We start from the raw sequence: 24,716 nt of genomic DNA, 5'->3' as shown, positions 1-24,716 counted from the left end.
CCTTTTTGATTACCACACACAAAGCCAAGGTTTTGAGAAGGAGAGATCAAAACATTTCAATAGGCTGTCTGTTGGGATATTTCTGAAGCTTAACACTAGTCTTGTAAAGAAAGGGTACTTTTATGGCGTTTAGTGACTTTTCTAAAAAAATTCTCTCTTCACATATATTGTTTCAAAGACTTTCCCAATAAAGAAATTCTCAAGTGCCTTAAAGAAAATTTAAGCACACTACAAGGCACAATTTTTACTACACGTCTCCTTAAAGATAAGGCTATTACATTACGTTTATGATAATTTTACTATTTTCAAAAATCATAAATTTACTATGTTTATGATTTTTTTAAAAATTCTTAACATAGGTAGATGCATGCTTACCAAGCACTCTCAAGTAGTTTCAAGGAATTTTAAGTCGATTTAACTTTTTTTTTTCCAAAGCAAAAAATCTACAGTAAGCCACCTTTGTGGCTCAATAGTGTTAAAATGGAATACGTTTGTTCTTATAGACGAGAACTATGAAAATTGTGTTAGTTTCTAATGCTCTTAAACTTGACAACATGAGCATTGTTGGGTAGTTTCTAATGCTCTTAAACTTGGCAACATGAGCATTGTTGGCTGGTTTGTTGTCCTCAACCACCTCTCTTCCTTTTCCTGCTTATCTACATCCCCTTTAATTCCTCCTCCTCTTCCCCTTTCAAACTGTACAAATCACAGTGATGGGTTTCATACACAATATGGGTGTGAGTTGTGTACTTCTCCTTTACCATGAATTTGATCTTCATTCTTATCTTGAACATCTACAGTTACAACGCAAATTTTGTCTACATACCGCTTTATGGTTTGTAAAATTAATTTTCTCAAACACCTACAACTCCCTTCATCATTTTCTTTATTTATAAAAAGATAACCTATCTAGCTAGTAATATTTTCATCATGTGTTGATAATTTGATTCTTAAAAAAAGTTGCCATATTGCAAACTTATTTATTTAGCCACTATGAAGCTAGAAGCGTGTAAGTTGAAATAAGGCATTCACCCTATGGATTAGATAAAGATAAAACAAAAAGTCCACCTTCACAAGTGGGCCAAATTAAAATTTCATGGTGCTTGTTCCACAGTAGTATATTATGCAACGAGTTGCTAGTAGTGCTTGTGGAGGGGAACACCACATACAACTAAGCCCGTTGTGAGGGTTCTGGGTGAGGCCTCTATAACACCACAGACACCACACAAGGGTGAGATATAGAGATGCAAGAACTGGGGATCCCAAATCACCTGCTCCAAAGCACCTAAGAACCCAAAAAATCTCCTCTGATCCTCTGATGATCAAACAAAAATTCAAACCAAGTGTTGTTATGCCCTTGAAGGGATGGATGCAGTCCCTTACACTTCACTAATCCTCTAGATCAATGGACTTTAATCCTCCTTAAACCTCAAAAAAGCCCTATGATGATAGTTTTGGACTTGAATAGAGGGCTGGTATAGGATCAAAGGTAATCAACCTTTACAACCTAAGGAATTTACCACTAATGCTCCTTGTGCCTCTTTGATATGCACAGTCCTCCCAGTAAGCTCTTAAAGCTCCCATCTGGCTCTATCAGACTTAAACGAGGAACAATTGAGCTAAAATTCCCCATTCACAGATGAAACTTTCCAAGCGATTTATACAAATCATAAACCCACTCCATGTTAGCAAACCAGTGCTCAATCTCTGAGACCTCAATCAAACTCAAGCCATCAAACCTGTACGATTAGAAGCTGGTTCTTCTAGATCAGATCACACATAAGCTCCAAAATTCAGGCTTAGCAATTAGGTTGCATCTGCTAAAATTTTGATCATCAGATACAAGAAGCTTTAAACATCCAAACTACACTTTGTTATATACAGATTCAGAAACATGTTCCCTTTGATTTTTATGAACAGGATAAATACTGTAGCAGTTCCAACACACCTAACTTTGATTTATTTCGGGTAAACATAAGAGAAGAAGCATCTAATGATGAATTCCCAGCAAGAAGCCCCAAATACTTAGCTGAGACCAACTTCAACCACAATTGAACCTGTGAGGAGGAAGTCATGTTCCAACAACTATCCTGTCAAAGGTCCTCAGACAAGCCAAATCCCAATTGGCCCCTAGCTTCTCTGACCTTTGATCCTAAGATTCAAATTGATCAAATCCTTCTTCATCTTCTCCCATAGTCTCTGATCTCCTCTGAATTTTTGATTCCACCATGTATTCAATATCTTAATCATCCAAAAGTCCAATCTCTCCTTCTGTAGCTTTTCCCACATCTCCTGGTACAGGCCTCCTCTGACTAATTCACCTCTGCTTTAGCTTGATGATCATCCCAAGGTCCAAGCTCTCCATCCTGTAAAAACTCGTCGTTTTTCCTCCCCTCCTCTCTAGAGATGCATGCACTCTAAATTAGAAACTTCACCAACTGCCATTCTCAACTAAGACTTCTCTTTTGCTCTTCCACGATTGAGGACTCCTCTTCCTAACGCCAAGTGGACTACCACATATTCATGGTAGCAATGCTTCATCATTATGTGCATGATCAATCATGGGACACCCCTAACACCATCTTACATACACTCTCACATCCCCCTACATCTTCACATATAAGCATCCTATGATCATATTTAGGCTCTGATCCCACATGCAGGCATCACCAAAATGCTCCTCACACCGTTATAAAGTGTGGGATTTCTTAGAAAATGAATGTGTATGTGTGTGTGTGTGAGAGAGAGAGAGACACAATTGATTCTAGTTCACATCAAGTATAGTTATTTAAAAAGGAGAAAAGAGAGCATATTTAGGAAATCCATGAACTAGTAAACCCAATAATCATTCTTAAGATACGTGAGCATGCGTATGTGTGAGAGGGAGAAAAATAAAGGAAATTATTTTAACATCTACAAAAGGTCAAAACGAAAGGCATAGAGAGAGAGAGAGAGAGAGAGAGAGAGAGAGAGAGAGAGATGTATACGGAAGGCAAAAATAGCATTTGAGACGAAAACACATGCTAGCACATGCAAAGAAATAATAAAAGCAAACATAGTAAAAGAGTGAGAGAGAGATATTAGAGAATTACAAATGGAGAGAGAGAGAGAGAGAGAGAGAGAGAGATGAGAAAGATAGAGAGGGAGTGAGGGAGAAAGATAGAGAGGGAGAGAGAAAGAGATAAGAGAGAGAGAGAGAGAGAGAGAGGGGGGCAAAAAATTACTCTTTGAGTGGGGTCTCTCCTAATTAATTCTCCAAGGTTGTGGCTCGATCTTCAAGTTTGTGATTAATTCTTTTTACAATGTGATTTTCTCTCGCAAGTATCTGTGGTTATTTCATTTGAATGAGTGGCAAAGATCTTTCTTGGTGTTGCCAAAAGCGGCCCCTAACGGCGATGCTCCCTGATTGGGTCAATCCCATAGTCCAAGCATCGTGAAGTAAAACAGGCTACAAAGATTAACATCTTCCCACATGAACTTTTCACTTTGAAATTATGTATGAAAAAAAGAGAAACCTTGAGGGAAAAGGTTTAATTTTCCCTTTTACTCAGCTGTGTGGTGTTGAATGGTGATAATGGGCAGACAACTGAAGACATGGTGGTAAGCAAGCTACAAGAGGAGCCTTGAATTGGGTTGGTGGAGTTGGAATGGAGTGCACCAATTGTGACAAGTGCAGCTGTTGGGAATGGAGTGCACTAGATGTGACAAGCATCAACAACTATTGTTTGGGTAGGTGGGTTGGACCTTAGTAGGATTGATGGGTTGGATTGGGCAGGGCTAGTGGGCGGCTTGGAGCAAGGATACCCTACTGCTCATGCACATGCACTCCCTTTCTAGGATAGTAATCATGACATAACTTTATCCTCTTGATAAATTAGGTGAATCCTAGTTATCAAAGTTTATCCACATAGTTTTAGTCATACTTGTAGAAAATACCAACTTCGTCGAATGACGAGATCATCTAGACATAGGTATTGAAGTGAGGGAGGTATTTTTTGTGTGCCTTGATACCTTGAATTTATCTCTTGAGATCCCTAATCCCTAAAGTCCAAATGTAGACAACAAAATAAAGATCTCCTTAACCCCAATAATGAAGGATCTCCTTGTAGAAAATACCAACTTCATCCAACAACGAGATCATCTAGACATAGGTATTTGTGCGCCTTGATACCTTTAATTATCTCTAGGTCTCCCTAATCCATGAAGTCCAAATGTAGACAACAAAATAAAGATCTCCTTAACCCCAATGAAGGATTTCAATGGTCAAAGCCTTGTCCATATATTTCTCCACCACTTTGTAGAAGGCAACCACATGATTGAGTTCTATAAAGAAGCGCTCAAATGAGAGGTAGATACATCCCAATCTCCATGGAGCCTACAAAGAATCAAGAACATACCATAATAAAGAGTATTGTGAAAACAAGAAGGAAAGTGGAGATAATTCCTATGTGTAAGTGTTAGCAAATAGAAGTCTGTTCTTGTAGAGTTCACTTTAAAAATGTGTATGTGTACCAAATGATTTAATTCCCATATTTGGGATGAATTTACAAAAATAAACTCACAAACGGGGCTTGGCCATCCAAGTAGTTGAAATGGCCACTATCACTTCATAGCTCAATTCTTCATTATGTTTATTTGTCATCCTTGCTCTATCTTTGCTTGTTGGTGTTGGGGTTTCTATTAATCCCATAAATGGGTTAACACATGTCCTTATCTTGAAAAGGGTTGTGAGGTATTATCATCTAAGCCCATATTTGGATAAGATTTAAGGACTTAAGAGGGTTAGAGAAACTTAAAAGAAGTAGGAGAGGTTCTTGTGACATACTCAATACTTTGGATGATCCTTGTGCTTCTGGTGTAAGTGTAGTAATTATCTACTATGGTGGTGCATCATTAGGAGGTATTGACAGGTGGTGGAAATTTTGAGTGATCATGGCCTTGTGATGGTGTCGAGGTCTTCTCTTTTTTGATGGTGCATCAACATGAGGGTTATTAGTATTGACATGTGGTGGAAAAATTGTGTGATCATGGCCTTAACCCAATGAAGGATTTCAATGGTAAAAGCCTTGTCCATTCCCCTTAGTGGCCAAGCCTCTTCCATGAAGGCTACACCATTTTTGCAAGATAAATAATTAAGCAAACCAAGGGTAAGCCTAAACAATGTTGTTTATGCTCTCTTTTTAATGTTATTCTTCTTCCCAACCTCCCTCATGCTTAGGAAGCATTTTATTTTGTGGTTTTCTCTTAAAACCATGCTTTTCTTGATTCAATCTCTCTCAAGACACAAGGGAGAGCTCTCAATAGCACAAAGGGGATTGTGTCTTTTCATTATGAGAAAATTCCTTATATACATTTGGCCCTTATGCACACTTGGGCGCCCAAAACTCACTTACGAGGCCTTGGGTGGCCAATATCTCATAATAAACAACTTTTATCGTGCCATTTCATGACACTTATTAATTTCCTCAATTGAGGATCATGTTTATTAATCCAAAATGGGATTAACATCCCCCCCTTCTTGATGTAGGTTTTGTTCTCAGAACCTGTTACCTAGGTCGGAAGACCTGGTCACCGAACTCATGTCGGTAAAAATTTCTTTTGAATTGGAGCTTTTTAAGTGTACGTCTAAAAGCTGAAAGGGATCTCCAAAATCCAGTATCCACCATATCTTCAAGAGTGATATGCAAGTATCCTAGAAGACAATGAAGATGGTGGTAATAAAGCATGATCCCTCTATCTGATTAGCCTTGGTTCATGTCGAACCTCAAGTTTTCTGCCTCATGACCATCATAATGTTCCTTTGGTTGGTCTATGAGGACCACCACTAACTTAAAAAGTCTGACACTAGCTATAATGGTGTGATTGGGGATGTTGCGCCATGCCCAGATCCATGTCTATATTTACTGTCTTTATTCCTGTAAGTGGCCAAAGTTGCTGGTACAAAGATTGGGAAGTTGTAACACACATGAGAATCACATCTTTTGGCTTCGTGAAACTCTAGCGACGTCCATCGCCTTTTAATTGGCATGTACAATGGATCGACCTGCAATGTGGGTGGCACGGTCATGTACACCTAGCTGTATTCTGGAATCACTAGGTACTCCTTCCTCCATTCGGGTTGAATTCAAAAATCCTCCAGGTGGGGGTGCTCGTCAAGTAGTTACGATTGTGGCATAGATGCCTCTTGTGTGCACGGGGTTTGCTTTTCGCCACCTGCGAAAACAGTAGTATAGGTGATCATAAATGTTACTATTCCGATCTCTAGTACATCAGCTAATTGTGGGTTGGCGAGCTTTGTGTGCTTGGCCACATTTGCCCATAAGGTGCCCTCTCCCGCCAATGGAAGAAGTTCTTCGAGAGATCAGGTCATGGGGCGCGGAGAGAGTATGGTACATTATGTTGCTTTGTTGGAGTGACATCTGACAATGCTTTGTTTTTGCAGGCATGATCCCGTTGTGTAGGCTCAAAGGGAATAATCTGCATTAGTACCTTGAACATTAGTTTGGGCTTCAAAAAGAGGATTTCCTGCTCTTATGAGTCCCTCGTATTCTGCAGCAGCAGCAGCTGACAAAGAATCCAATACTGTTTCATTAGTAAACGGTTGAAGATTATCTTGCGGTACAATTTGTCTTACCTCTTGAGCGTGCCTTGTTGGAGATGGGGTAGGTGCCAGTACCTCCTCGGGGGCGAGAGTGTTAGTGGGAAAATCTATCTCAGGAGGATAAAAAGATGAGAAAATGCATTCTGCATGAGAGGTGTTAGTAGGTTTCGAGCTAGGATATGGGTTAAGTAGCTTACTAGCAACATTAGCATATACAGGGTAAGTGGATTTTGAAAATGAAGAAGAGTTTTCTTCTTGACCCTATCCTGTGCTAGGTGGCGGGTGACTAGGCTTATGAGACTTAATAAATTCCTGTAAGTCTGGAATTTCCTCTTCGTTTATAGTTGGATACTCTATATGGGTAGCATCAAAATTGTATTGTACAGTTGTCAGCATGGCTTCTAAATGTTTGTAAATATTACTGTAGAGTTTTAGAATGCCATAAGGGTGATAGAGAGTGGACTTATAGAGGTTTAAATGTTGGTGAGTGTTATAGACCTCTAATTAGCTATGACTTATGATCCACTGGTAGCTATGTGCTAAACGACTTCGTAGTTGGCGGGCGTCTCTAGAATGTCATCTGGGGACAAATAGGTCTAATTTTTGGACACTATTGTCCAGAATTTCTGAGTTTTGGAGCACGCGACACCAACTACGAAGGTTTAGACGATAGGATGTAGGGGATAGAAAAAGATATCCTGAGGGTTAGTCAATACTAAATCACCCCATAAAATTTCCATGATTACGGTGGGATCAGCATCTCTTTTTGTATTTTGCTTGATTAGGGTCAGTTCCCCTAGGCGTATATCATCAGCTAGATTTATGTCATATTGAAGTAAAGTGAGGGTTAGTGTAGACAAAAACAAAGAGAGAGTGTGAGGAGGGGCACGAGGAGTTACTGGCAACTGTCCCAACTCGAAGGCTTGCTCAAGGAGTAGACGAAGGTCTTCATTGGGTTATGGCGCTGACTTCTTTCTTGTATGGCGAGCTGGCATTCCAATGCTTGCATGTGGGATTTAGTGTTGTTCATGAGATTTGATATTGCAGTTTCTTTGACCATCGGTGTCGCATCCAGTTCTTCAAATCTTTGGGTGGCTTCGTCTCTTGGGCTCACCTAGCTGTTTCTTCCTTTGCCTGAGCCTCGGTGATCTGTTGTAGTCATTGTGCTGCTAACCTCTCGGTGCCTTGAAGTTGTTCCGTGAGTTGTGTCAATGTTTCCTTGTGTGCCAACTCACCTCTGTGTGCTTCGGCCTGGCATGCAGCTATTGTATCATTGAGACCTTTGATCTTTTCAACATGTGCCTTGTTGGTTTATTATCTTTCCTATTGCAGATGTAGTGTCTTCTCTTCCTCTGCTTTGAGAAATGCTATTAGTTGTGTAATCTGATCTTGCAATGTGGCTTCTTTGGTCCTAGCATTGTCCCGAAAGACCTATATTTGTTGCGCATGCAGTGTTGTGATTTCTTTTGTGTAGTTTACTTCTTTCTAGAATTGTTCTTTTGCTTGTTCCAGCTTGGCGTTAAGCTCTGCATTCTCTTTGATCTTCTGTACTATTGTCTAGCTCAACACAAAGTTATTATTCTCCAACGAGTTATACCTTTTTTTCTGCTCTTTTGTAGCCTTCAAACTCTTCAAAATGACTTCCTTGTGGGTTATCTCTGCTGCTTCCAGGTTGTCCTATAACTTTTGCACTTGTGCTGATGAATCTTTGCCTTGCTTCCACAGTGCATTGTTGCGGTCATGGATCATATGTGTTGTTAGTAGATGGAATCACCACAAATTCTGCTCCTGCTCCCATATTGCATTGGTCCCTGATTCTGTCTCCAGCCTAGTTGGTGGTTAGTTGAGTAGCTCGTCAAGGCCCTCTACAGTCTCCAACAAGAATTGTTGGTAAAATCGATATTTTGCAGTAGGGAGGCAAGCTGTGGTGCTCTTTCTTTGTCTTCCAATCTCATGTGCAACGCCATCACTCATGTCTTGGCTATTCAGGTTTACCTGTGTACTCCTACCTTGGGACTGGTTTTGGGTAGATTGAGGTACCTGGGCTACTAATCGTTGTTGTGCCAATCATAAAGTCTCTTCTTCTTTTACTCTAGTAACATAAATTAGTGCCTTTACTGCCTATCACAAGTTTTAGGGTTGGCAAAATAAACACCCAGATTTACGAGTAGTTTTAGGGAGTGAAATGCTATAACTATCAAGGATTTGGACATCGCAGAATGGATTGCCCAACTCCTTTTGGAACAAGGTTTTCAGGGTGGGAAAATCAGGGATCAAGATTCCAGACTCCAGCTCCTTCCTTCCAGAGTAATCAGGTTTCTTTCCCGCCAAAATCAGAGAAATCCCAAAGGTAGACCCTCTAACCAACCGAAGTTTTAATCCAAAGTAATGCAAGGCCTCCGCCTCTCAGAATAGAAGAAGTCAAATAGAGATGTCCCCAAATTGGCCGTCCACCTCCAAGGCAGTAATGCTGGAAGTGATTGAACAAGAAGAAGAAGATGAAAGAGATCAAACTCCACCTACGAGATGAGGAAATCCCGCGTTTTTTTATGTGGGGTAGGATGTAAGATTCCTCCCTCCAGCTTTTGAGGTGTATAGGTGTAAGAACCTCCCCTTCTGATCTTGTTATTATTCCCCTCTTTGAAATAAAAGAAAGATTCTGTTTTACCCTGTTTTGATCTAGAGAGAGAAAATATCTAGAGAGAGATAATCTAAAATTGAGATATTTTTGGATATAAAAATCCTCCTAGTGTCTAAAATGGTTTTCCCTGAAACAGAAATTCAAAAAGAACTTTCCAATGTGCAATTGGAATTAATTGAAAATAAGTATAAAGGACCTTAGCCTAAGGGTCTAGATTTTTAGAAATTTTTGGATTATGGTCCGATTGAGATACATGGACGGCTAAGATCATATCGAGATATCTTGATCAAGATATTTGGACGGTGGAGATCACATTTCCATATCTTATTTGAGATATGTGGGTAATAAAGATCACATCTGTGTATCTTGATCGAGATGCATAAACAGCTAGGATCACATATGGGTATCTCTCGGTCGAGATACATGGTCGATGTCATAAGGGGCATGGGTGCATTACATGCATGACATTATAATACATGGTCGATCTAGATCCAAACAAAGACTATGCATATGTTGAGACTGTGATCCCTTGTGGAATTGACATGGATCCCAATCAACTAGCTATCTTGATCGAGATCCCGAAATGACAGTGACATGTGGTAGTGACATGGATCTTGATCAAGATACATGATCATTCTTGAGGTTGTTGGCATGGCGATGCTTGGGATCTCAATCAAGATATTGGGCTTTTGGCTCTCAGGGGACATGCATCATGCTATGAGTTCTCTAAATATCTCGATTGAGGTACCCACCCATGGCTTTTACTATCGGCTTATGGGGTGGATGTGCTATTTCCCTTGAGAGTGAATGAAAGTGATCACCCTTATCATCATGCATCCACACTTTTTGCCATTAATAATGTTGAATAAATCAACCCTTTCAAATAAGAATTGTAATGGCTTATTTAGGATAATTTTTTGATACTTCCATAGGGGAAAAACTATCATTTTTATATTTTGTAATATATTAGCTTTTAGATACTTGTCTATAGGATGGTTTTTTGGCATGAAAGAAATCAAGAAGATAAGGCAACAATACAAGTAACCCTTATAAAAGCAAAGGATATTGATTTAGGGTAGCTTTATGATATTTTCATGGAGAGAAAATAAACCTTATCAATTGTAATTAATAGCGTAAATTTCTAATAGAGTGTTTATAAAATTAGTGGTCTTTAAATATTTGACACACTATTTTTTTCAGGACAATTAGATGTATAAGATAGTGTTTTGAAGTAAATTCTTTAGATTTGTAAAACTCATCGAAAGAAATGTTTTTCTTTCATGGAATAGTGGGATAACCATTTTCCTTTTTTGATCATAAGCATCCATTCGTAGAAAGGTATTATGTTGATACAATGAGAGTGTATATTTATGGTTTGTGAGAAATTGTAGATGTTAATTTCAAACACACAAATAATGGAGGTTAGGATCTTAGCTTAAGCATGCTAACAATGAAATCCTAGTAGAGAAATTCCATGATGCTATGACATGAGAAAGATAGATAAACTAGGGTATACATCATTATTAACATGAGAAAGATAGATAAATTAGTGAGCACATCATTATTAACATGTAATCTATGAAACGATTATCATGTACACATTATAGATAATATTTGGTGGTCCATAAGAGAAAAAGGGTTAAAAATCATGGGAACATTAATTATAGAACACATTTAAATTATAAAATGATAGAGTTGAGATGTTATGAGGATTGCATATAGAGATAACAATAGGAAGTAGTTTAAGCTTAACTAAAATGACTTGTCCCCAACACATAGAAGCCAACCATGATGAAAGTAGTTTCATTAAAATGATAGAGTTGAGATGTTTTGAGGATTTCATATAGAGATAACAATAGGAAGTAGTTTAATTAAAATGACTCGTCCACGAGAACACATAGAAGCTAGCCGTGATGAAAGTGTTGTGATTTTTCAAAATGCACGAGAGGCCCAAATGTGTCAAATTTTGTGGAATCTTTATCCCTGTCTACCATTTTGATGTGATATAAGAGAAGGGAGTATATTACGTTGCTGTAGGGTGAGAATAATAGATTAGATGTTCTTATTCTTTTGGTAGAATACATCTTTTAGTGGGGAGCACGCTCTTTAAGGAAAAGTATAGTATTTTGAAAGAAAAAGAAAGCAATAAATGTTCTATATATAAATCATTTGCGGTGACCATACCTTGGTGGACCCATGTTCACAAGAGTTATGCAAGCTACATGAAAAATCTTTAGGTTTGACCGTTAGGGCACCTCACATGAAGCTAGAATTGGTCTTTTCTCTTGGAGCTTGAATAATACCATGAAACAAAGAACTATCTAAGCTCTTTGAATTTTTTATTTTAAACAATGCAAAGAGCTCTTATTGAGATGTAAAGCTTGAGTAGTTTAAGGCATGCTTTTGTACAACTAACAAAGGGGTTGGATTCAACATATTCTATTTCAAAGGACACTGAGTGATGAAGCTATGTTGGAAATTATCTAGGATTTCTTGACCATATTCTATTAGAAAAGACATTAAGTGATGAAGTGATGTTGGAAATCTCTAGGATTTCTTGATTCCTTTTGCATGTGTTAATTTTGAGCTTGCAATGTCGTTCCCCAATCAAATTCTCCTTGTGATCACAAATTGAGGGGACCAAGATAGTTAAGACATTAATAGATTCCAAAAAAGAGAAGAGAAGTTTAGACATGGTTAGAAAGGTGAGTAGTATGCAAAAAGTAAAGAAGGACAATGTTTTGATCTTTTAAAAGTGAGCTACTTTTGAAAGACAATGTAAAAGAACATGAGAACGTTTGGAGGTGGATGTGAGAGAGCTCTCAAGAGATGTGTATCATCACATGGGGGGGGGGGGGGGGGGATTTGAGCTCTAGATGTGCTACCTTCACATGGGGGTATTTTAGTTGTAGCTATCCATCATGGGGTACTTAGGTCCCCTCATGTGGCTAACATGCCTAACAAAATTAGAGAGAAAGGTACCAAGCAAAGTAGCATCATCAAGGATCCTTTCTCTTTTGGAAAAGGCATGTGAAAGGGAAAGTTGGACAAATATATATTAAGTCTAGTAGGTTTAAGGTTTAAGAAATAAATAAGTGGAATATATTAGATAAGGTGGAAGTACACGAAAGTCTCATTGTGGCGGGGCTGCAGAATGTGGAAGTGGGTGGGGAAGGGGCCAAGGGGAAGGGCGGGTCGCGACGAGGATCCAGTGGCCCCGCCGGCGCTGGACGGATATTATTAAAGGATGCAGCAGAAGAAGAGAGAATCGTGAAAAAGGGAAAGGTGGAGCGCCTACTAGTCTAGTGCGGCAGACAAAAAAGAAAGGCGGGGTAGAGGAGCGGGGCGGGGGCGTGATGGACGCGGGCTGCTTTACAGAGAAAAGGGGAGAAAAAAAGCTAGGAGGATGAGTGAGAAAAATAAAGGAATAAAAAAGCACGTATGAGATGAGATTAGATCGTTGGCGAGTCACGATCGGGCGCTGTGGCCCACTTTGGCGCTGGCGAGAGGCGGCGGATTAAAGCAGTTTCTTTTTGTTTTCTTCCCTTCTTCCTTTTCTCCGCCCCCTGCGGCCCCGCCCCTCCCCCTCTATTGTGATTCCACCGCCCACAGCCACATGAGGCGTGAACATGTCTGGTACCCGGTAGAGGTTAATTTAGACTACTCCGTTTCCACGACGGCAATTTTCAAAGCAAAGAGAGTCTCTCTCTTTTTCACGTGTCCAGGTAAGAGAGCAAACATGCCAGCACGTGCCAACCCAGGTCCATGAGGAGTAGCTCGGGACCGCCTGCCCCCACCACCACCACCACCACCAGTGACCACGCAAAAAGACGTTTGGGTCCCATGAACAAATGGCCTCAGCGCAGCAGAGCAATATTATTAGCAGTACGTGCCATGCAGACGTCCGAGACTCCGAATAATAGGTCTTCGACAGGTCTCACTCACTCTGCCCTGCTACCGCAGTAGAAAGTGAACAGCTGCCGCACGCCTTCATCATACCTCAAAACCCCGGTCTTTTCGTCGCCCATTCCCTCTCTCTCGAATGAAGCACCTCGCCTCCCCCTCCTCCCAGCAATGACTCTTGTGTTGCGTCATTCCGCCGCAGCCGCAACAGTCTCTCTCACACTACTATGCGTCCTCGCCCCCCTCCTCCTCCTCCTCCTTCTGGATCAGCCAGCGAACGCCCTCTCTCCCGACGGACAAGCCCTTCTGGCTTTCCACCGCACCATGCAGAACCCCGATGCTAAGGTCCAATGGAACCCCTCCGACGGCACCCCCTGCGCTTGGTTCGGCGTCACATGCTCCTCGCCCTCCACAGCCGTGGGTGGCCAGCGCGTTGTGGAAGTGTCGCTGTCTGTCTTCCTGCACGGTTCATTGCCCCCTGAGCTGGGCAACCTCTCGGAGCTCCGCGTCCTCAACCTCTCCTTCACCAACATTAGCGGCACAATCCCGCGTGAGTTGGCCAATGCCGCCATGCTGGAGACGCTGGACCTCAGCACCAACGCGTTGGACGGACCGATTCCGCGGGATTTGGGCCGCCTCCTCCGCCTGCAGGAACTCCTCCTCCACTCCAATAACTTGGGCGGAAGCATTCCGCCCAGTCTCGGCAACTGCTCGGTTCTTCGTATATTGTGGCTGCACGACAACAATCTCACGGGCTCCCTTCCCCCTCAGCTAGGAAACCTGGCCAGTTTGGAAACTCTTCGCTTGGGTGGCAACTCCGGCCTCACCGGCGTTTTACCTCCGCAGCTAGGTAATTGCAGGAACCTCACGCAGATCGGGGCGGCAGCAACAGACATTTCGGGCGGCATCCCCCCTTCTTTTGGTTCTCTCATCAATCTACAAGTGCTATCGCTCTACAACACTAAGCTGTCTGGTGCCATACCGCCTGAGCTTGGCAATTGCTCGAGCCTGCAGTCCTTGTTTCTGCACATGAACAACCTAAGCGGAGCCATTCCTCCTGAAATCGGCAAGCTCCAGCAACTCAGTGAGCTGCTGCTCTGGGGCAATTCATTACAAGGGCCGATTCCACAAGAGATTGGGAAATGCTCGGCCCTGCAGGTGTTAGATTTATCCACCAACTCACTCTCAGGTCCCATTCCCAAAGAGATTGGCAACCTTACGTCCTTGCAGCAGCTGCAGTTCAGCGTGAACTTTCTCAATGGGAACGTGCCTTCCGAGCTTGCAAACTGCGGCAGCCTCAACGACTTACAGCTTGACAACAACGAGCTTTCAGGTTGGATACCCGCTTCCCTTGGCCGCTTATCTCAACTGCAGACATTGTTCTTGTGGAAAAACAGCTTCACAGGGCCCATTCCGTCGAGCCTGGGTGGTTGCTCGGCTCTCCAAGCCGTGGATTTCTCATACAACAAGCTCACCGGATCCATCCCAGCGGAAGTTTTTGGCCTTCAAAATCTGGTGAAGCTCATCCTCTTATCTAATAACCTCACAGGTCCATTGCCCCCGGAAGTGGGCAACTGCAAATCACTCATCCGTCTACGCCTGCCGATCAATGCGCTTAGCGGTAGCCTCCCTAAGGAGCTGGGTCAGCTTCAGGATCTGGTATTTCTGGATCTCTACAACAACCAGTTCGAAGGGCCTATTCCTGTGGAGATAAGCCACCTCTCCTCCTTGCAGCTTCTTGATGCTCACTCTAATAAGCTCAACGGTAGCCTGCCCTCTGAGTTGGGATCCTTGAGCAACCTTCAGCAGCTGGACCTTGGGTCAAACCAGCTTACAGGCTCCATTCCTCCAGAGATTGGTGGTTTGAGGGTGCTCAACAAGCTCGTCTTGAGTGGTAACGGCTTCGCTGGAAGCATTCCCATCGATCTCCAGTTTTGTTTGAAGCTGACGCTGCTAGATTTGAGCCACAATAGGCTCAGCGGGCCAATCCCCGCAGAGCTTGGGAACATCACTAGCTTGGATATCACCCTTGATTTGAGCTGGAACAATCTCACAGGGAACATCCCTCCCGAGCTAGGAGGGCTCACCCAACTGCAGTCTCTGGATCTCTCTCACAACGGCCTCTCCGGCAGCCTGGAAGCGCTTAGCTCCATGGAGAGCCTCACGTCTCTCAATGTCTCCTGCAATTACTTCACTGGCCTCCTTCCAGATACACCCTTCTTCAGAACGCTTCCGCCCAGTGCTATCTTGGGCAATCCGGGCCTTTGCGCGTCCTCTATCAACTCTTGCTCTTCTCTGCCGCATCCGAGCAAACCCAGCGGAACCACCTCTCTCATCGTTTGCCTCCTCACCTCTGGAACTGCCGCCATTTTCTTCCTCATCGCTCTCTTGCTGGTTTACAGGATGCGCAAAGCGTCTCAAGAGCTGGACTTGGAAGAGGTGGATAGCCCCTGGCCGTGGAGCGTGACCTACTTTTGCAAACTGAATCTCTCGGCAGATGACGTGCTTGACGGGCTGGTTGATCGCAACGTCATTGGCAGAGGTTGCTCCGGGCTGGTGTACAAGGTGGAGATACCCGGTGAAAACTTCATAGCAGTGAAGAAGCTGTGGTCAGGCAAGAAGGATGATTTGCAGCAGCACGATTCCTTTGCCTCAGAGATCGAGACTCTGGGGCACATTCGGCATCGGAACATAGTGAGGTTGCTGGGCTACTGCACTAACCGCACGGAGAAGCTTCTGCTATATGATTACATGCCCAACGGCAGCCTGGCAGATCTGCTGTTCGAGAAGCGGGGAACGGTGGATTGGGAGATGAGGTACAACATCATTTTAGGGGCAGCACACGGGCTGGCTTACCTACATCACGATTGTGTGCCAGCCATCCTACATCGAGATGTCAAGACCAACAACATCCTTCTGGACTCGAGGTTTCAGCCTTTTCTGGCAGATTTCGGGCTTGCCAAGCTGGTGGAAGCCACGGAACGCAAGGACAACATGTCCAAGGTTGCGGGATCGTATGGGTACATTGCACCGGGTAAGAAGCAGGATCAATAAATTGGGTCGAATATGTGTTGTTCAATTTAATCTTGTGGATGTTTTAGTATTACTGAAGTTCGTTTTATTTAATCATGAGGATGTTTTAATGATAATGAAGTTGGTTTAATTCTGTCTTGATAAGAGTGAAGTTGTATAATGTGCTAATGATGAGGTCTTGGTTTCCTTTGTTTTTTTTCGTCTGCAGAGTACGGTTACACCCTGAAGATAACGGAGAAGAGCGATGTGTACAGCTACGGCATCGTGCTTCTGGAGGTGATCACCGGCAGGAGGGCGGTGGAGCCGAGCACAAGCGACGGGCTGCACATCGTGGAGTGGGTGAAGATGATGAAGAGGAGCTACCAACCAACGCTCGAGATTCTGGATCCCCGGCTGAGAGGGATGCCGGATCCTTTCATACAGGAGATGGAGCAGGCGCTCGGGGTGGCTCTCCTCTGCGTCAACCGCAGTCCGCCCGACCGCCCAACTATGAAGGACGTGGCGGCTCTGCTCCTCGAGGTCAAACACCCCTTGGAGGAGCACACCAAGATCTCGCAGCCCCTCATGTCCAGGACTCCCCCACCCCATCATCATGGAGGTCTCCACCCCATCATCAAGTGAAACAATATCTGCCTTGCGCCACACACCCTCCTCATGATCCCTGTAATTTGGCCTTCTCTGCAGCCTGCTGCTCCTCCCTGCACCAGCCTCTTACTGTACAATGTATCTATCATGGCTATGGCTCTACCCTTGCCTCTGTTGTAAAGTCCATCTCCCATAATTGCTCCCCATCGCACCTACTTATAGCTGGCCAATAACCATGATCGGAAGCTGCACGCAGCCCGCCGTCTCAATGGGCTGCCATAAAAACACAGCAATGCCGAGCTTGTTGCAAGCTAAGAAGGGATGCCCAACAAGCAGTACTCCCCATCGTCTCAATTAAATTCTTTTCATGGGTTCTAATAATAATAATGCATTTGATATCGACAAGTGAGTTTGATCCTTTTCTGGCAACAGACAAGGAACACCACATACATCGCTCCCTGTCGTTGTTGGTATCGGTTTGGCTAAAATTGGCTACTTTCATGAAGTTGAGGAGGTGTCAGAATGTTCCAGTCTTGCACCTCACATTTTTGTTTATTACAACTTTGGAATCCTTCTCTACCTAATGACATAAAGTGTCTTGCCTTATCTTTCGTCTGGTCTCATGGCTCCAACGTTGATTTTTTTGACGGGCCAGGAAAATTCGCAACCCTTTGTCGAAAGATCTGATGTTTTTTTTGCTTTTATCAGTTGAAATTTTTTGATGCTGACGGTAGTCGAAAATCAGGATCGCCTGCTGCTAACTTATTATTTGGATTTGGATTTATCCACATTCCACAGCCACTTTTAGGAAGTCTCAAATATTGTTTAATTACTTACAAATTACCATTGACCAATACGAACTCTTAATAAGTAAGCAGCGAGTTGTTCTCTGTTTTTGTATGTCCCCGGGGCTGTGTGGCATTGTGTGAAATGGACAGGCATAAGAAATTGCCACAATTGGAGCTACTGGACACGTTTCATTTCGGATTCCAAATAGGCTTGATTTTTTAAAAAAAGTGAGGTCTTATTTCATTTCTAGTCTCACATGGGAATTTCACCCACACACCCCAGTGTACCAAAAAGGGACACCAACCTTTCCAAATATTGTGGCCACTTTGTAGGCAATGGACAAGTCACGGGAAAAACCCCCACAAGTTAGTCGCTCGGGTAGGTTGGAGTGAACATCCTGCACAGCTTTGGTAGAACTAGGCATCCCAAGTTGAGTTGGAATCTTTGACCATGGCAACATTGTGAGCTTGAAGGGTAAGCATTACCTGATCACGGAAGGGGAGGGTGGAAGCAAGCACTAGGACAATCAAAAAATGACGGCCTAAGGTGTGCAGATGGCACCGATGTGCCCACCTGCATGTGAACACACCCTTAGTATGAGGTGAGAGAATTTGAACCAAGGACCTTCCACCCACATTTGCCAAGTTGTACGAGAATAGACTACCAGTTGAAGCATCATAAGCTCATTGGTCATACCTTCTCATTATGGCAACATCAACAAACATCACTTTGCATGTAGAGAAGCTCAATGGGGAAGGGTTCCACACCTGGGCTACACAGAGGAAGTACCTTCTAATGCATAAGAAATTGTGTTAAATCATTAAGGAAAATGTGCCAGATGAACCAAGTGAAGGGTGGGCTGAAAAAGATGAGCAAGCATTGTCACTTATTGGTTTACACTTGGACACTAGTCTTATTCATCACATTGACTCTAAGGAACACAAAAGATGCATGGAGTACATTGAATCTCGTGTTTGGAGCTAAGGCAAAGAAATTCACTTAAAGATTGAGTTCTATGGTCTAGAAATGAACTCGAATGAATCTTTGCCTTTCTTTGTCGATAAAATGAAAAGCATCATGACTCCGTTAGATGGCATAGATGCTAAGATTGGAGACAAAGATGCAGTTACAATAATCCTAAAAAGCATGCCAAAGGAATACAATGCATTTGTCAGGACCTTGAAGAATCTACTGGAGCCAACATTTGATAGTTGCGTCTCCTCACTTTTGGAGAAGGAGAGAGAATTAAAAGGAAGCAATCCCAACATTGTTGAGTATGCATTGTTCAACAAAAGCAATTTGAAGTGTCACAATTGTGGCCAAAAAGGACACTTTCAAAATGAATGTAGGTTCAAAGATAAGCCAAAGTGTAATCATTGCAACAAGTTCAGGCACAAAGAAGAAGACTGTAGATTAAAGAAACGAAAAGGTAACTTTATGGGGACTACTTCGACCACTAAGTACGAAGAGATCTCTCTAGAGATCAACTCTTCTAAAGAGCAAGGGGAAAAACACCACCACTACCGTAGTCATCTGTTGTAAAAGAGGGGTCACCATATGAGCAGTCGACACCCATCTTAGCATTTTTATCTTATTTGTTGTGTGTATCTACCCCACCACCTAAGAGTAGCCAGTTGAGCATCCACGGGGTGTAATGATTGTTGTAACTCACATCCAACCACCTTGAGTAGTCCAGAGATATGGCACCAAGGGGAAGTGTTGAGAAGTGTGGTACCATAGAGCACATGTAGAGGCAGGGAGTGAGCAGGGGAGGACAAAGCCATATAGGAAAGGTGCGTTATCCCACATGTATAGAATAAGCAAAGATGTACTCTACCCATATAAAAGGGGTCATTTTCAAGCAATGGAAATACAAGCACATCTCAAGCTTCTCTATGAGTGTAAGTTAGTCTATCTTGCAACCTAATTAGCTCAGTGATCATCACTTTGTTTTACATATTCTCATCATGATCTTTCTTAGGCACCATCATGTGTTATTAGTATGTGCTTAGTGTGTCATTAGTCTAATTAGCTTCTTGTAGGAGGTACCATAAATCTTAATATAGTTTCCCCTCCCTACCACATAGCTTGCTCCTCTCCTCTTTTGATTCTAACAGACCCCTCTCTTCTCCCCCCCCCAGCCACATAGCTCACTCCTCTCTCTCTTTTGATTCTAACTCTGGACCCCTCTCTTCCCCCCCCCCCCCCCCCCACCTCCCCCCTTCCCCTCATTTTTATGGGCAAGTCAGTAGTGAACGCTCATCTTCCATTTCCCTTCCCCTTCCCCTTCTAGATAGACAAGTCTTCATCTAAAGTGTTTGCATTGGATGACAACCAAACAATTAAGTCTTCATCTAAAGTGTTTGCATTGGATGACAAGTCTTTATCTAAAGTGTTTGCATTGGATGACAACCAAACAGTTAAGTCTTCCTCTAAAGCGTTTTCAAAATGTAAGCTACTTGCCTCCTCAAAATGGATGAGATATGCCTCCTCAAAATGGAAGTTACCTTCTAAATGTTGATTTGTTGCTCTTCAAATAACTTTAATTTCATGCACATGTAGGTGTAGGTATTATTGATGAAAGTGCACTATGGTGTTATAGGGAAGGCTACAAATGGAAGAGTATCTCAACCTATCAAGGTTTTGTCACACGACAGAGGAGCTCCATTTAGAGTATGGGCTCAGCATGGAGGGGAAGCTTCCTAAATATTTATCCAAAGTAGATCTTCTTGAACAAGAATGGTTGACAATGTTCAAAATAAGATACCGGAAGAAGTCTAGTAAGATCTATCTCAGCAATGTGTTGCCAGAATTTATAGAGGACTGTCGTCTTCTTTTGTAGAAGAATGGACATTGTTCAAAATAAGATACCAGAAGAAGTCTAGCAAGATCTATCTCAGCAATGTGTTGCCAAAATTTGTAGAGGAGTGTCATCTTCTATTCCTGTTATGGCTCACTCTAACCCCTCTTGAAACACATCCAACAAGAGATTACTTGGTGAACTGCAAATGTTATGAGAATCTTTCTAATGGCTTTACAACTCCTTGAGAAGCAATTCCACCGTGTCTCCTGGCGAGCATTGTCACATACACTTTTACGCCTCTGTTACTTTTGAAAGTACTGAAATGCTCTGTTAAAAGTAATGAACTTTTGTAAGTATTTTACTAAAAGTATTTCTTAAAGTATTGAATAGAACTTTTAAAGTACTCATAAAACTTTTGCACATTCTTTCCTTAAAGTACTTTTGAATGTACTCAAAAGTACTTTCCTTAAAGTACTTTTGAAACTACTGCATAGAACTTTTAAAGTACTCATAAAAATTTTGTATATACTTTCATAAAAAGTTATTTTTAAAGTACTAAAAAGTACTCTTTAGAGTACTAATAAAACTTTTGCTTATACTTTATTAAAAAGTGATTTTGAAAGTATTAAAAAGTACTTTTGAAAGACGTAAATACACCTTTAGTTTTTGAAAGCACTAAAAAGTACTTTAAGAACTAACTTTCAGTCACTTTTGATTACTTTCATAATTTCATTAAGTAGAAAACTTTACTTTAAATTACATACAATACTAGCAAGCTCACGTATAGTACTTTAAAGAACATGTTCGGTATTTGAAAGTACTTTCATAAAAAGTTATTTTCAAAGTACTAAAAAGTACTCTTTAGAGTACTGATAAAACTTTTGCACATACTTTATTAAAAAGTGATTTTGAAAGTATTAAAAAGTACTTTTGAAATAAGTAAATACACTTTTAGTTTTTGAAAGCAATAAAAAGTACTTTAAGAACTAACTTTCAGTCACTTTTGATTACTTTCATAATTTCATTAAGTAGAAAACTTTACTTTAAATTACATACAATACTAGCAAGCTCACGTATAGTACTTTAAAGAACATGTTAGGTATTTGAAAGTACTTTAAAGTACTGTTTGGTACCTATTTCTATTTTTTGTATTTTCATGTGCTTTCTAAGTTGTAGTAAAGCTTTACTAGTCATTTGGTAGTGTTTTGTAAAATGTAAGAAAAAGGAAGTTGTTTTTTACCTCCCTAAATCCTTTTCAGATATTTGGTAGCTTTATGTTTTTCTTATCTTTGATTAACTTTGTTTATGAATGTCTTTTCAGTATAATATGTAAAGGCAACATGACGTATTGGATTCTGAAGTAGGTCATGCAGCTGGCCACCATTGCTAGTTTGTTGATGCATTGGTTCAACAAGTGAAGCAGGGTACAAAATTCATGTTAGTCCCCACACCCCGTGAGACATGGTCACAATCGACTAACACTATCTACGCCCACGACACGTGTGTAGTGTGTGGCAAGTCTTTGGAGGCTACATATGTAGTTGGGACATTCATGCTGGGTTGCAAACATCAGTACTAACCTCTTTATTTTTTTGTCACTTGTACCACAAAATCGGTGTGTGTAGTGGTGGCTGAGTGTGATGAAGAGATCCTTGAGATCGCTAAGTGTTGGGTGTCTGGCCACCCTTACTTAGCCAGTGAGGAAACTGACATGTTGTTCTTATCCCAATGTGTATGTACTGAAATGCAAAGAAAGAAAATCTAATTGTTATCTTGGAGGGATGCATGCAGGTGAAGAAAAAGTCCATAGTCACCAAACAATGAATGGATACCAGTCTTGACAATGACTTTAGAGGTATTTCAATTCCCACTCTTGCCAACTTATACATACACATTGTGTGCATGTTAACTTCAACTGACTTTGTGATACTAAAATAGATAATGGTGCTAGAGACAAGAAGAAAGGTAGTAGGGCTAGAAGTGAAGGTGAAGAAGATGAATACATGGAAACCAACCTTGACACTGACTTTACCACCGGTACTTCAATCCCCACTCTTGCTAACTGGCACATACACGTGCATGTTAACTTTAACTTACTTTGTTGTAGTGAAATAGATAATGATGTTGGAGATAAGGAGAAATGGAGAAAGTCTAGGACACACAGATGATGCAAAAGATGCTGTTCATGTGCATATAGAGGGAGATGAAGGTGCCAACCCGATGTAGGAAAAGGCTAGAGATGTCAACAAGATGGATGTCGCTTTGAGAGCTAGAGAAAACCAATGGTGTGGATACTTTAGAAGATATGGAAATCATGAATCATCTAACTACTACCATGCCCAAAGAATGATGAGAATGGTGGGAGTGCCAACTTTACCAGCACCTCATTAATCGTTAGCCTTGTCAGCTCTACCTTCCAACGGGCGGTAGGGAGGTAACAATGTAGCATATGACAATAGGGACCCAAATTTTTTTAGGAATCCTTATAGAGACATAGAGATTCAACCTCCAATGTTACCACCTCAACCAGGCCCACCAAGAACAACTCCTATAAGTGTTGAAAAACATAGTACATCAAGCTATGTCTATGGAAGCTTGTGGACTAAAGATATGATGTAAAACACTAAAATAAGGTTGATGCTTCCTAAGTACACATATAATGATGAGAAAATAAACTAGTTGAGCCTTAGACTTAAGTTCAATTAGGTTACAAAATTTAGACTTATAATCATAGAAAGACTTGAGAGCTTGCTTGATTTGATTGCTTGAAAGCGACCCCTTTTATATGAGGTGGGTACATCTTGTCTTTGTTAGCTCATATGGTATAACTCTAGTAGCTTTCTCATGTGTCATCTTTCTCTTACACTCACTCCCTACCTTCCTTATGCTTCATGGCACCATATCTATCAACACCCTCTCTTGGTGTCATATTCTTAGGCTACTGCAAGGTAGTTGTTGGATGTGAGTTTTACAACTCCAGTACCCCCCTAGGTGCATGATTGCTACTCTTAGGTGATAAGGTTTGGATATAACATCACCCCCCTCCAGAGAAAACATAGCTACTTAAGGTGGTAAGGTGTGGTGAAATGAATAAAAATGAGATGAGATGGGTGTCTACTCATATGGTGACCCCTTTTTCAACATGTAGGTAGAAATGTAGGCTTGGGTAGTGAGGTTTGTTGATGTAGCTCTTAGAGAAGAGTATATTGTTTTGGGAATCTTCTATTTGCTTTATGAAGACTCCATGTAGTTGGCTTCTTGGTTCTTGAATCTGCATTCCTCTTCTTTGTGTCCTAGCTTCTTGTAATGGTCACTCTTTAGCTTCCTGGTTCTTGAATTTGCATTCCTCTTCTTTGTGTCCTAGCTTCTAATGGTCACACTTTGTTCTTGTTCTTGAGTCTGCATTCGCTTTGGCAATGTCTAATCCTTCCAAAGTGAAAGCATTTCTTTGTTGTTTTTTTTTAATATAAATCTTGTTGCATAGTTGTGATTCCTTTCTTTAGCTCTTTTTCTTCTTCAAGAAGAGAGGAGACACATCCCTTAAAGTTTAGTTCTGGCAAAATTTTTAGTGTACTCACCAATGCATTATACTCCTTTGGCATGCTTTTTAATTTTATCTCGTATCTTGGCATTTATGCCATCTAGTTGTGTCATTATGCTTTTCATCTTGCTAACAAATTGTGCTATTGATTCACTAAAATTCATTTCTAACCCATAAAATTCAATTTTGAGATGAATTTCTTGATTTTTTGCTTTAGCTCTAAACATCGAGTTTAACTCGTCCCTTTGATGTGTCTCCTCTTCTTTTCTTCTTCAAGAAGCGAGGGGATACATACCTCAAAGGTTGGTTATGGAAAGTTTTTTAGTGTAGTCACCAATGCATTATACTCCTTTGGCATGCTTTTTAAGAGAATGGCTAATGCATCTTTATCTCCTATCTTGGCATGGGTGTGTCTGTGGAGCGAGCATGAGTTAGCGAGTAGATTGGGTTATTGACAACTTACCAGTGCGTGAGCAAGCAAGAGTGAGCCAAAATATGTATGGGTATATACAAATGTAGTAATTAATCATAAAAGAATACTAAACTACCTATATTTACTAACATCAAATAACAAGTTCATTATGAATTGACAAGCAATTTACAAATAATACAACATAAAAGATATGCCAGTGGTAATACTGGCAAGAACAAGTAACATTATAGTGCTAGTTTTTAGGAGAATCTGAGACACATGGCATTTCATGATAACTTCAAATAGTTAAAATTTCTACCACATGGAGATGTCTATGCTGGTATTTCTACCATCACAAAACAATGCTATACTAGGTATTCCTAGTCTATCAAAAAGGAGTACAACATA

At 41.4% G+C, this 24,716-nt stretch overlaps 1 protein-coding gene across 1 annotated transcript; it reads left to right on the top strand.

Moving 5' to 3' along the window:
• Window positions 1–13,148: 13,148 nt before the first annotated feature.
• LOC147632420 (uncharacterized) lies at window positions 13,149–17,163 on the top strand. Its single transcript, XM_086807237.1, has 2 exons — window positions 13,149–16,179; window positions 16,387–17,163. Exons 1-2 carry the CDS (start codon window positions 13,317–13,319, stop codon window positions 16,797–16,799), a joined length of 3,276 nt encoding a protein of 1,091 aa, XP_086663363.1. The 5' UTR covers window positions 13,149–13,316; the 3' UTR covers window positions 16,800–17,163.
• The last annotated feature ends 7,553 nt before the right edge of the window (window positions 17,164–24,716 follow it).

Source organism: Cibotium barometz, chromosome 13 (assembly GCF_041138505.1).
Source record: "Cibotium barometz isolate CiBa-2024 chromosome 13, ASM4113850v1, whole genome shotgun sequence".
In the NCBI taxonomy this organism is placed as follows: domain Eukaryota; kingdom Viridiplantae; phylum Streptophyta; class Polypodiopsida; order Cyatheales; family Cibotiaceae; genus Cibotium; species Cibotium barometz.
Note: the sequence above shows the minus strand (reverse complement) of the source record. Positions and strands in the feature narration are given on the sequence as shown.